Genomic DNA, 12666 nt, shown 5'->3' on the forward strand with positions numbered 1-12666 from the left:
GAGTGAATGTAGAAAGGGCAAGAAATGGGCACTACTAATCAGATCGATGGTGATTAGCTTATAAAAGGGGGATCGGAGGTGTTCTGGCAGCAAGATCTGCTTACAAGGTCCAAGAGGTGAATGCTGCACCCTTGGGAAGGGAGACCACCATCCAGAGGGCAGAAGCAGGTTTGTAAGGGCCTGTGGCTCGGAGGGCTGGTGCTAGCTGGGCTCACTGGAACATCCCATCCACATAAGCCCTTCTGCCTTCCCAGGCAGCAATATGCCCGTGGAGTTGGAGGCATTCGTCCACTCTGCAAACACCAGGGGCCCGCTGTGTGGAGGAAGAGGTCACATCCATTAATGGAGGGAGGGAAGTAAACAAGTGATCACACAGCAGTGATAAGTGCTGAGATAAGAATTTATAACTCGAGCACAAGCTGCTGTGGAAGCATAGAGGGGCAGTTGCCTGTCTTTAAAGATAGTACAATCAGGAGGTTGCACCAGGTCAAACGACTTTCATAATCAAATGGGCTAGCATTTGAGGGCCTCACATGTGCTTGGTCTTTCGTGGATATTGCCTCTGCTTAAAACCATCCCGGAAGGTAGATATTGTCATCCCCACTTAGAGATGAGGAAATAGAGGCCCAGAGAGGGATTAGAAGCCAAACCTCTTACTCTCATAGTCCCGGTTCTTTCAAGAATTACTCAGCACCCCAACTCAGCTGCCTCACCCAGAGAAGGGTTGGATACAAACGGCCGAGCCCTAACATCAGAGCTCTAACATCATCCTACCTCCGGCAGTCACTTGGGTGCTCAAGTGAAGAAGTTGGCTATTAATAGCCGCAGGTGACTCCAAGACGGCAGGTGTTAATATGAAGATTCCAGAGTCAGGATGGCCTATGAAGTGAGTGGAACTTAACAGGGAACCTGGGGTTCATCATTTAAACCCCGATCAGTCACACATATGAGGACCCTGCCCAAAACAGCTCCGCAGCACCTCGAGGTCCTGGTGGTTGTTGGCTCGTAGCCGTCAGCAGTCTGCGGGCTCCGAGTCATGACCCGCATCGAGGTCGGCTGCAGCGCGCAGGGCCATGCCTCTGCCCCCAGCAGCCCAGGTTGAGAAGAGGAAAGAGAGCGGCCCAGGACATTCCTCCTTGCGGGTGTCAGTGGGCTGAGCTTGGCCAGGCGCGTTGAACCCTGGCCCCAGGGTACCAGTTAACGCTGAGCAGGAACCGCACAGCCGACCAGGTAGCACAGCCGCCGCTGCCCTGAGTCGGTGCGCGAAGTCCCGTGTAGCGGCTCCACCTTCGTCCTGCTGCTAGCCTCATTGGTTGAAGCTAGACAGAGAGGCGGATCCAGGAGCAGAAATCCCGCTTTACACCTTCATTGGCTGGTTCCGCTTCGCTTTCTGATCCCGCCTCTGGGTTCGCACCACACTCTTATTGGACGGTTCTACTCCAGGCCCACATACAAACTCCGCCCCACCTAAGCACTGGCTAGGCAGGTCCTAGGGGCGTTTCCAGTGGGCGGTGCCAACCGGCTCTTTTCTCCTGTTGGTCGGCTTTTATTTGGAGGGTGGTGCCTAGCGGCTAGGCTACCACCGCCTGGCGTTCCCATTGGCCGTCCCCATCCCAACCCAGAGCCTCCCCTCCCCGCCTATTGGCTGGCTCTGCCCAGAGAGGCGGGTGCCGGCTGCACTCGCGGGACCCGTGGCGGTTCAGGCAACAGAGCTGACCAAGCAGGCGTTGGCTGCGGACATGACACCGGAGGACCCGGAGGAAACACAGCCGCTCCTGGGGCCGCCCGGCGGCAGGTGAGCGGGTGGGGGAGACCCGGGCCCGGGACGCAGCCTCGCCCCTCCTGCTGCGCCCAGGCCGGCGCCGCTCACCGGCCGCCCTGTCCCCGCAGCGCTCCCCTCAGCCGCCGGGTCTTCCTCGCCGCCTTCGCCGCCGCCCTGGGCCCGCTCAGCTTCGGCTTCGCGCTCGGCTACAGCTCCCCGGCCATCCCGAGCCTGCGCCGCGCCGCGTCCCCAGCCCTGCGCCTCGATGACGCCGCCGCCTCCTGGTTCGGGGTGAGGCCTCGGGCTCACCCTCCAGCCCGCCTGGGCTCCTCGTCCTCCACCCCAAGCGCGAAGGGCCCCCGCGCTTACCTGGCTTCGGGCGGGCACTGAGACCCTCTGCCCGGTGCGTCCCGGCTCTCCTGCCGGGGGTCACCCGCTCCCTACCCCCGACCGCCAGCCTGGGACCCCCATCCCCTCTTCCCGGAGGCTGCTGGGGCTGGAGTTGAGGGCGAGGTTGGGCTGCGGCGCGGTGGCGTCCCCTCTCCATCGTGCGGTCGCCCCGCCCCCAGGCCATCGTGACCCTGGGAGCCGCGGCGGGGGGCGTGCTGGGAGGCTGGCTCGTGGACCGCGCCGGGCGCAAGCTGAGCCTGCTGCTCTGCACCGTGCCCTTCGTGGTGGGCTTTGCCGTCATCACCGCGGCCCAGAACGTGTGGATGCTGCTCGGGGGCCGCCTCCTGACCGGCCTGGCCTGCGGTATTGCCTCGCTCGTAGCCCCGGTGAGTGCCCCCCAGCCTCGCGCCCTGGGACGGGGAAGGACTGGGGGCGTGGTACTCCCTGGCTGCGGCGTCCTGGATGCCTGGCACCGCGCCTCTCGCCGTCTTTATCTTCCTTCCCGGCACACACCCGCCCCCCCCCCCCCCCCCCCCCCCCCCGGCCCCGCGACGGGCCTTGGAAGGAGCCTCCGTTATCCTCGTTGACAGATGAAGTGAGCTTCAGAAACTGAAGCCCTTTGTCGAGCCACAACTAGGCAGTGGCGAAGCTATTACTCGAACCCAGGACTGTGCCACTTAACCAGGCCTCTCTTTTGCTCTACAAATAAGATACCACCTGTGGATGGTCACAGAAGCCTAGAGTAAGGCTTAGCTCTCCCGCTGTCATTCGGACCACTGACTACAGTGTAGCGGGAAAATCCTGTTCTTGTTTGTCCTGGCAGCAAAGACTGCTGGGCTCTGCTGTTCCCCTTCACTACTCAGGAACTCGACCTCCAACTGCTTCCCATCTTCCAATGCACCACTGTCCAGGCTGACTTGGGAGCCGTCTACCCAGGTGAAATCCAGGGATCTTCACTTGCTGGGGCAGAGTATACCTCTCTGTGCCTCACTTTCCTCCCCTGTAAAATGGGAATAATGGCCTTACCTCATGCAGTGGTTGTAGGGATTAAGCAAAGCTGCACATAGAGCCCTAGTGTGGCTTGTGGAGGGCTTGGACCCTGGCGGCGGAAATTGCAGGGTGACCTGTAAACCGTTCTGCTGGCCACGAGGCTTGGATGGTCCACCAGCCACGCGCCAACCTGGTCAAGATTAAAAGGAGTGGCTCAGAGTCCTCCCTGGTCATCCTTTTGCTCCCACGACTCATTTTACCCGCATTTGCTGGGCAGCAAGTAGCAGCTGAGTCGGATTTTATGTTTTGGGTTTTGTTACTGGGCAAAAACACGCCCATCTTACTCGTGGGCATAAGGTACAGAATAACCTAGAAGTATGGGTAAGACCTTTCTGGCCCCAGATCCCAGAGGAAGCAGTGGCAGTCACTGGTAGCAACTGAGTCAAAGAGTTGGCTTTCACTCACTTTCACTGAGTGTGTGATTCTAGGACCAGCAGCCCGGGTGTCACCTGGAGGTAGTCAGGCAGAATCTTGGGACAACCCCGGGTGGTTCAGGTGGTTAAGCATCTGCCTTCAGCTCAGGTCGTGATTTCAGGGTCCTGGGATGGAGCCCCACTTCAGGCTCCCTGCTCAGCAAGGAGTCTGCTTCTCCCTCTCTCTCTGCCCCTCCCTCCGCTCCCTGCTCTTTCTCAAATAAGTGAATTAAATAAGAAAAGAAAGGCAGAATCTTAGGCCCCACCCTAGACCTACTGCATCAGAACCTGCGTTTTTTCAAGGGTAGTCATACAATGTGATCAAAGTTTGAAAGGCTTTGTGGCCTTCTCTCTCTCTCTCTCTCTCTCTCTCACACACACACACACACACACACACACACAGCAAGCCATGTATCTATATCCTTACTCCCCTTTAAAACACCTGCTGCTGATCCTTGGGGAGGTATGGGGAGGGCTTTGCTGACTTGGGACGTGCTTGCTTACCTGGCTTGCAGCAGCCCCCCGCCAAGGCTCTCCTCAACTCTGAAGGGCTGAGGCTTTTCAGTTTTAAAAAGAACTCTCAGCCCGAGTAAAGTTTCTTCTTCACTGTCCACAGGTGTATATTTCTGAAATCTCCTACCCCGCAGTGAGGGGGCTGCTGGGCTCCTGTGTACAACTGATGGTCGTCACAGGCATCCTCCTGGCCTACCTGGCAGGTAGTTTCACAGCCTCTCTTTTGATCCCAGTTCATGGCTGTGTGGCCTTTTCACAGCTGTAGACACTGAAGTTCAGAGAGGTCAAGGGACTTGCCCAAGGTCACACAGCCTGTCCTATAGACCAGCTCCCTGAGCCCCTGGGACATCTCCCTGCGTCTTGTCCAGGGAGAGCTGGAGAAGGGGATGTCCTCATCTTCCCAGGGCAGAAGCCCATTGCAACAGGGGTGGGGACTGACCGGTTAGGTCAGTACCTCACTGTGCAGTGACAAACTGAGGACTCAAGGGGGTGGCCGGGACACCCCTAAAACTCTTCAGCCCAGGGGCATGGAGGGCCCAAGCATGTCTCTCAGAAATACCAGTACTGAATTTGCAGTGTGAAAGAGGAGGGTTCCAGGGGACCCAAGGGTCAGAGCTGGGGTCAGCATGAGGAAGCTTCTAGAGGCAAACATGTTTTCACCAGAACTGGGGTGGAGAGAGTCTTCACATCAGACAGTACAATGTCAGGGGACACTTACTGTGTGACCTTGGGCCAGTCACACTGCCCCAATGAGCCTTACTTCTTCTGTCTTTAAGTGACAAGAACCCCACCTAGTCCAAGGCTGTCAATGAGAATTATAAAGGGATGTCCAGAGACCCAGAGGGGCCAGAGTATGTGCCGTCTGGTTCTTCAGCGTGGGCGACATCCTGGTTGGGCTCTTTGACTTTTGCCCACTTACCATCCAGCAGTCTGGCTGCTTTGGGGGCCCCTCGGGGTGCCAAACCCCCTGCCAAATGCAGACATTGACATTTGGGACAGACACGCGCGTGTCAGTATACCTACAGAATTCCCTCCAGCTCATCCTAACCAGCACGTTCCTTGATCAGCTTCTGTGACAGTTGATCCACTGGTGTTCCGTGAAGCGTCTCTCCCACGCTGTCCCCCTTCCCGTCCAGAGGAGCCAGCCTCGCCCGCTGCTTGGTGGCCTTCCAGAGTCTGTGCATATTCATTCTCCCTCCCCTACCTTTTAGACAAAGAGCAAATGCCTCATTCTGTCTTTAATTGCCGCATAAATATTTACTGAGCCGATGTAGCATCATGACGTACCCACCAGCATTTCTACAATACTTATCAGCCCCAGTTGGTGACAACAATATTGGTGACAAACACGAGCGTAGCCACACGGAGGTAGTGAGGCCCCCCACACTTGAAGCTGAGTCCTTGGGTTGGCGAGAGGGCGGGCACGCCCTGATAAGATCCAGCCTGGCCCACTCCCGCTCTGACATCTGCCCCCCTCCCCCCCCACCAGGCTGGGTCCTAGAGTGGCGCTGGCTGGCTGTTCTGGGCTGTGTACCCGCGTCCTTCATGCTGCTGCTCATGTGCTACATGCCCGAAACCCCCCGCTTCCTGCTGACCCGGCAGAGGCACCAGGAAGCCATGGCCGCCATGCACTTCCTGTGGGGCTCTGAGCAGGTCCGGGAGGAGGCCCCTGCTGGGGCTGAGCACCAGGTGAGGGGCTGGAGCCAGAGCCGGGATGGGATGGGACAGAGGGTGGGGGGTGGGTAGGAAACGGGGAGGTACGGCCCTTCTGCAGCCAGGGGAGGCCCACACAGCCCATCCCCAAGGCTTCGCATACACACATGGGGAATGGAGGCATAAGTGGGGGCGTTGTCCTCTGTGTGAGCAAGCAGGGGCCTGCTGGAGCCCCACTAACTACCTGGGCCCTAGCCTTGACCTTACCACTCCAGGAAGAGAAAAGGCCAGCTGGGTCAAGGGGAAACACAGGCATGCAGACTTGAGGAATTGGAGTTTTAGGTGGGGCGTTGTACGACAGGAGACTCTGTCTCTGCCACTTGCCTGCTGTGTGACCCTCACATCCCTAAGCCTGCCTTTCTGCATCTGTAAGATGGGACTCCCAGCACGTGCCTGCTGGTGGCAGGGATTCAGCAGCTGCAAGAGAGGCGCTCGGTCCAGGATTCTGGAACCCCTGGCTTTGTGTCCATGTAATCTTTTCGTGGTACCCCCCAACAAATCAGAAAGGGGCATGGGGAGGTGAGGATCTTGTCACCTTACAAATGGTAAGGCTAAAGTGATGCGGGGACCTGTCCCTGATGGGAGGCCCGGGTGACAAGGAGCTGATGCTCAGGGTTTAGGACAGTGGTCCCTCAGGAGCGGGGAGGGAGGAGCACTGACACCGGCCTCTGTCTGAGCAGGGCTTCCATCTGGCCCAGCTGAGGCATCCTGGCATCTACAAGCCCTTCATCATTGGCGTTTCGCTGATGGCCTTCCAGCAGCTGTCAGGGATCAATGCTGTCATGTTCTATGCAGAGACCATCTTTGAGAAGGCCAAGTTCAAGGTAAAGAGGCCTCTGCCCCAGCCTGCCTCATCTGGATGCCCAGTCCCGGGGTCTTTGGCTGACCCACCTCGGCCCCTCTCCCCAGGACAGCAGCCTCGCCTCGGTCATCGTGGGCATCATCCAGGTGCTGGTCACGGCCTTGGCGGCCCTCATCATGGACAGAGCTGGGCGGAGACTGCTCCTGACCTTGTCAGGTGAGGCCCGAGGTCCAGGACTTGGCCCTGTGAAAGCAGGGTGGCATAGACCGGGTTCCCCACCACAGGCTAGAGGGTCTTTTCTGAGGCCACCGCAGGGCAGTAGGAAAAGGCCCGCCGAGCACCCATGAGAACAAGGCGGAGATTCACGGGGGCGCTCCCCCAACACCAGGCCCGCGCTCCCAGGGTCACTGAAGCTTCCCTCACCCCTCGAGTTGAGCCTCCAGGCAGGTGCCATCAGGGCCCCGTTTATGACGTGGAAACTGAGGACCTGGGAGGAGAAGTGACTTGGAAGCTTGGGGTCTTTTAGGGCAAGTGACTTCACCTTTCTGAACCTCAGTTCCCCAGTATGAAATAGTGGCCAAGGGGGGCTATGGTGAGGACCCAGAGACAATCCACCACATGGGGGTTAAATCCCTGCTGCTGCTCAGGCCAGGGAGGCTCTGCCTCGGATTTTCTCGGAGTCTGCTATGGTTCAAGGTCTGAGCCAGGGCTGGTGGAATGGGGCTGGGGGCCGCCAGTCTGGGCACCAGTGCTCACAACCCTCCCAGAGAAACCCAGGCCGCATTGCTGTGGCCACACCACACCGAGACTCCAGACGCAAGTGCCAGCCACATGCCCAGGCTGCAGCCCCTTGTCCCAGGGCCCTGCCCACCACCACCCTCCGCTCGCAGGTGTGGTCATGGTGTTCAGCACCAGTGCCTTCGGTGCCTACTTCAGGCTGACGCAGGGCGGCCCCAGCAACTCCTCACACGTGGAGCTCCTCTCGCCTCTCTCCATGGAGCCCGCCAGCGCCAGCGTGGGGCTGGCCTGGCTGGCAGTGGGCAGCGTGTGCCTCTTCATCGCTGGTGAGAAGGGGGTCCGTGGGGAGGTTGGGGGTGCTATGGGGACCTCCCATTACCACCAGCTTCCTGAAGCTCCCAGCAAGCCAGGCCTACCAAGCCTTGCCTCTCTAGCACATGGGTCCCCACCTCTGCGTTTATGGCTCGGACCCTGTCCCAGGCCCTGAGCTAATCCCTTCTCTACCCCTTTCACTTAATACCCCCCCAAAACAGCCCTCCAAGCAGGCCCCATCATGACCCCATTCTGGAGAGAAAAGCCTGATGTGTAAGCAGTGACGGGACTGGCCCAAGACATTGCTGAAGGAAGGCGCAGAGCCTTCTGGAAACCACGAGGCTTTGGCACGAGGGTGCTGTGGCAAGCCCGAGGGTCCGTCCGCATGGGCTCTGATGCCTCTCTTGCTCCCACAGGCTTCGCTGTGGGCTGGGGGCCCATCCCCTGGCTCCTCATGTCGGAGATCTTTCCTCTGCATGTCAAAGGCGTGGCCACTGGTGTGTGCGTCCTCACTAACTGGTTCATGGCCTTCCTGGTGACGAAAGAATTCAGCAGTGTTATGGTGAGTGCGGGCCCAGAGGGCCTCCCCTCATAGTCGGTGGGGAGCACTATTCAGAATTATTCTTAACTGCGGAAGACTCAGGGTCAGTTGCTTCGCATGAAGGCTGAAGCCACCCTCCTGGGACACCAGCCATCCTGGTCAGGGCTGAGGGGAAGCCTGACTGGCCAGGAAAGGTGAGGAACCCAGGCTATGACCATCTGGGAGACTTCAGGCTCTCCTGGCCAGCAGGACTGGCCTCTGCCACTGGACGCTGGGAACATGGGCCAGGGTATAGGGCTGTGTGGGAAGAACCCTGGCTTTGGAGTTGACAGGCCGGGGCTCTAAGCCCGCCTTGATCACTTCCCACTGTGCAATCTTGGGTGTGCCGCTCACCCTCTCTGAACCAGCTTCCTTGGCTGAAAATGGAGGAGGATGATGGCACCTTCCACTTAAGCTTGTGGGGGCATCCGTTCATTTTAACATCCTGCTACTTTCGCACACATGAACTGACACAGACTTGGATCCTGCCCCAAGGGCTCCCCAGCTGATGGGGAGGATGGTTCTGGAGCACACAGGCCATCTGGTCAGGCATTCATTCCCCTCACGCCTCCTGGGACAGACTAGGTCCAGGCCTGTTCAAGGAGCCAGGGGCAGCAGTGAGGTAGACAGGGTGCCCTTTCCCACTGGACTGGGATGGCAGTGGACGGTGGAGAGAGAACGAACCACCAGGAGGCTGGGCTAGAGCAAGGAGGGGCAGGCCATGAGGGCGTGGATGCCTGGGGCTGGCCTGGGCCCGCTCAGATGGGCTGCCCTGGGGAACATGTTGGGAAGACCAGGGCAGAGAAATAGAGGTGGAAATGGGTTGCTGGGAGCTGGGGGGAGACGAACAACAGAGGAGGGAGGAGACGGCAAAGGACCTGACAGCGGCCCAGGAGTGCAGAGGTCCAAAAGGCTGAGGAAGAACTTCCAAGGGGGTGTGGGGGTGGCAGGTCCCAGAGGAGGAGGAGCTGACAAGGCAGGGGGCTTTGGTTCTGGCACGTGGGAGGTCGCCTGCGCCGGGAGGGTGGCCAGGCTCTGACCGGAGGGAACTGCTCTCTCCTCCATTGCTGGTGAGCCCCAAGTGCCCTGTGAGCTCACATGCCCCATCTCAAGCTGGGGAGAGCTCACCCGTTCCTGCTGGCAGCAAGAAGAGACTCCTCTGGAGGCAAGGAACTCGACCCAGGGCCAAAGCAGAGCATGGAGCATGGGTCTGGGGGCCCTGGAAGCCACCCCCAGCGTGGGGGCAGCCCCACTGTCACTTGGTAGCGGGTGTGACAGTGAGCATCAGCTTCCCCGGGCAGACGACATCCACACCCCATATGGGGCTTGGCCCAGGCTTCCAGATGGCCGGGCCACACCCTCCTTCACTCCCCGGAGCCTGGGCAAGGCAGGCCGGGGCGTCAGCTTGGAATCGCACGAGGGCCCCCGACCTTCTGCTATGTCCACACAAGGCCTTCCCCTCTCTTTCCAGGAGGTGCTCAGGCCCTACGGTGCCTTCTGGCTTGCCTCTGCCTTCTGCATCCTCAGTGTCCTTTTCACTTTGTCCTGTGTCCCGGAAACCAAAGGAAAGACTTTGGAGGAAATCACAGCCCATTTTGAGGGGCGATGACAACCCCTTCTTGTGAGTGGCTGCCTCTCCTCTCAGGGCCAGCTTTGGGCTTCAGCGGGGGATGGAGCCTGCCTGTGACTCCAAGCGGGGCCTCAGCCAGAGCCTGGAGCCCCTGTCTGTTCCCAGGGAGCTGGAATCCAGGACTGCAGTCCCTTGGAGCCTGGTCCTCCAGGGCGCTTCCTTCCTATCCAGCTCTCCACAGCCCAGCAGACCATGGGCATGAGGTTTCCTGGCCCTAGGTCCAATTCCCGCCACCCCTCTGCGTCTCCAGGGAAGGGAGCATCTTGGAAGGGCCTTGTTGCCCTGCAGTCCATTATCCACAGACCACATCCATCTTGTCACGAAAGCAACAGCAGAGGAGGGGGGACTCTTGACTCCTCATTTTCTGGAGGACATGCTTCTGAGGGGCGGTCCCTGACTTCTCCCCTCATGTGGCTGCGTTGTCAGGAAGGAGCTTTGTTTGCCAAATAAAGATTTGACTCAGAAAATCAGGTCATGGCCTCTTTGTGTGTTTGAGAAGGGCATTTTCCTATCCCTTCCCTAAAGTAGGCCTCCCACAGACTGGGCCTTGCCAAGAACATCTATTGATTTCCTTTTTCTCATGGTCCACCAGGCTTCCCTTTGCAACTTGAAGGTCATTTCTGACTCCTTCCTTGGGCTCAGTGCCCTGGATCATTAGTCACCAAATCTCATTAACAACAAAAAAGCATTTCTTTTTCAATTGACTTTAATGGAGTCAGAAGTCTTTTACAGATTACTTTTATTACCCATTATATAAGTAATACATGTTTATGGTAGGAAAATTGAAAAACCTAGATTTATTTAGTATACTTTTTATAGCAGTTAACTGTCTGCTAGGTGTTGCCCTAAGCACTTTACAAATACTAACTCACTTGGATAAATGATACAATAATTATTCACAGGTGTACCTTTCCAGAGTTAACTTCTTTTAAGAATTCGGGTCTATCCCAAAAGAGCTTCCTCCCAACACATATCCTTTCTAGCATCACTACACACACATAGGACATCGCACTTCCCATTCCATGATCTGCTTTTTTAACTTCCAGGTTGTGCAGTCCCACCACGTGCCCACCTCGGCTTTTTCTGTTAAGCTTTGTAGTGAGACTGGGGAGTAAGGGAGTGGAAGTGCAGTGGGGTCCAGGGCAAAGCAGTGGGGAGAGTTTTTGGAAGATTCTGCAACAGCTGCTCTGATTTCAATAAAATGTGCTACATAATATACAGGACAGCGTTCAGCCTTAGTGAAGTCCAAATTCCTTTGGGCCCTCCAGAAGCCAGGTCATGTCCACATGCAGCCACGTCTTCCATGGTAACGACTGTATCTACACTCTCGTTCTTAGCGCCTGCCCAGACGCCCACTGATTGGGTTGAGAATTCATGGTGTGCCACAGATGTCCATTAGGTCAGTTGCAGATGGAGTGGCTCAGGTCTCCCACATCCTTGCCGACTTTCTGTCCACTTGTTCCATCAATTATCGAGAGAGAAGTGCAGAAGTCTTCCCCTGTGAATGTGGATTGTTTCTCCTTGCACTTCTGCTGGGTTTGGCTTCCTGCACCTTGGAGCTCATCGCTCAGGTGGGTTCACATTTGGGATTGTTAATATTGATTGCTTTTGTCCTACAGCATTATGAAATGACCTACTTTGTCCCGGGGAATAGCTCTTGTTCGGAGGTCTCCTTTGATATCAGTATCACCACCCCAGCCTTCTTTGGATTGGTGCTTTGACAATGATTTTCGATTATATCTTACTATATATTCCTTTTTTCAAAGCATCCTCTACTTTTCTTTGTGATGGAAATGGCTTTGGGCTTTCCCTGAGGATACATACTTTCACTTTTAAAAATGAGCTTTATGGGACGCCTGGGTGGCTCAGTTGGTTGGGCAGCTGCCTTTGGCTCGGGTCATGATCCCGGTATCCTGGGATCGAGTCCCACATCGGGCTCCTTGCTTGGCAGGGAGCCTGCTTCTCCCTCTGCCTCTGTCTGCCTGTGCTCACTCTCGCTCCTCTCTCTCTCTGACACATAAATAAATAAAATCTTAAAAAAAAAAAACAAAAAAAAAACAAAATAAAAATGAGCTTTATTATGGGCGTTATTTACATGCCATGAAATTCAACAATGGCAGGCATAAAAACTTGATAACTTCGGTTGAATGTACACACAGCTCTGTACCCAGTACCACAGTCAAGATATAGGACATTTTCCTCACCCCAAAATGCTCCTTCATGTCCGTTTGCAGTCTTGTCTCTGTAGCTTTGCATATTCTAGACTTTTACAAAATGGAATCACATAATTTGTAGTATTTTGTGTCTGATTTCTATAACTTAGAGGAGTGCTTTTAAGATGCATCTGTGCTGCATGCCCCAGCGGTTCATTTCTTTTAATTGCTGAGTAGCATTCCATTGGACATTTGGGCGAGTTCCAGTTCGGGGCTATCATCACTAAAGCTGCTGTAAACACCTGCTCCAAGTCTGTATGTGGAACGGAACTACCAGGTCCTGTAGTAAGTTTACCCTTAACTACACTGTAAGAACCTGCCAAATGGTTTTCTGAAATGGCTGTAACCATTCTGCTTTCCCATTGCCAGCGCACAAGAGTTCCAGGGGCTCCATTCTCAAAAACAGTTGGTAGCCACTGTGAGGAATGAAACCATTTGTACATTTTCATTTTTTGAAATTTGTTTCCTAGTCTCTGATTTCCTCTGGAATCAATTAATTGGGTTATCTTGGTCCTTCTATGCAGCTGGTTTATCTCAAGTATCTGGGGAG

General features: G+C 56.3%; 1 protein-coding gene across 4 annotated transcripts; it reads left to right on the forward strand.

Annotated features, from left to right (window-relative positions):
- The first annotated feature begins 1668 nt into the window (after positions 1-1668).
- SLC2A8 (solute carrier family 2 member 8) lies at positions 1669-10795 on the forward strand. Of its 4 annotated transcripts, XM_047699915.1 has the most exons (10): positions 1669-1795; positions 1891-2053; positions 2332-2538; positions 4232-4331; positions 5618-5817; positions 6522-6665; positions 6751-6859; positions 7534-7707; positions 8110-8255; positions 9745-10788. In XM_047699915.1, exons 1-10 carry the CDS (start codon positions 1740-1742, stop codon positions 9880-9882), a joined length of 1437 nt encoding a protein of 478 aa, XP_047555871.1. In that variant the 5' UTR covers positions 1669-1739; the 3' UTR covers positions 9883-10788. The 4 variants fall into 4 exon arrangements, with proteins under 4 accessions (XP_047555871.1, XP_047555874.1, XP_047555872.1 ...); XM_047699918.1 differs by lacking the exon at positions 8110-8255 and having other exon boundaries at positions 9745-10795; XM_047699916.1 differs by lacking the exon at positions 1891-2053 and having other exon boundaries at positions 1679-1795.
- Positions 10796-12666: the final 1871 nt, after the last annotated feature.

Source organism: Lutra lutra, chromosome 13 (genome assembly GCF_902655055.1).
Source record: "Lutra lutra chromosome 13, mLutLut1.2, whole genome shotgun sequence".
Classification (NCBI taxonomy): Eukaryota; Metazoa; Chordata; class Mammalia; order Carnivora; family Mustelidae; genus Lutra; species Lutra lutra.

Excerpts from the sequence above, each read along its gene's own strand:
- SLC2A8 (XM_047699915.1), top strand. The coding sequence starts at position 1,740 with ATGACACCGGAGGACCCGGAGGAAACACAGCCGCTCCTGGGGCCGCCC. Across the intron at positions 1,796-1,890 it reads CTGGGGCCGCCCGGCGGCAG|CGCTCCCCTCAGCCGCCGGG; the intron begins GTGAGCGGGTGG and ends CTGTCCCCGCAG. Across the intron at positions 8,256-9,744 it reads AAGAATTCAGCAGTGTTATG|GAGGTGCTCAGGCCCTACGG; the intron begins GTGAGTGCGGGC and ends CTCTCTTTCCAG.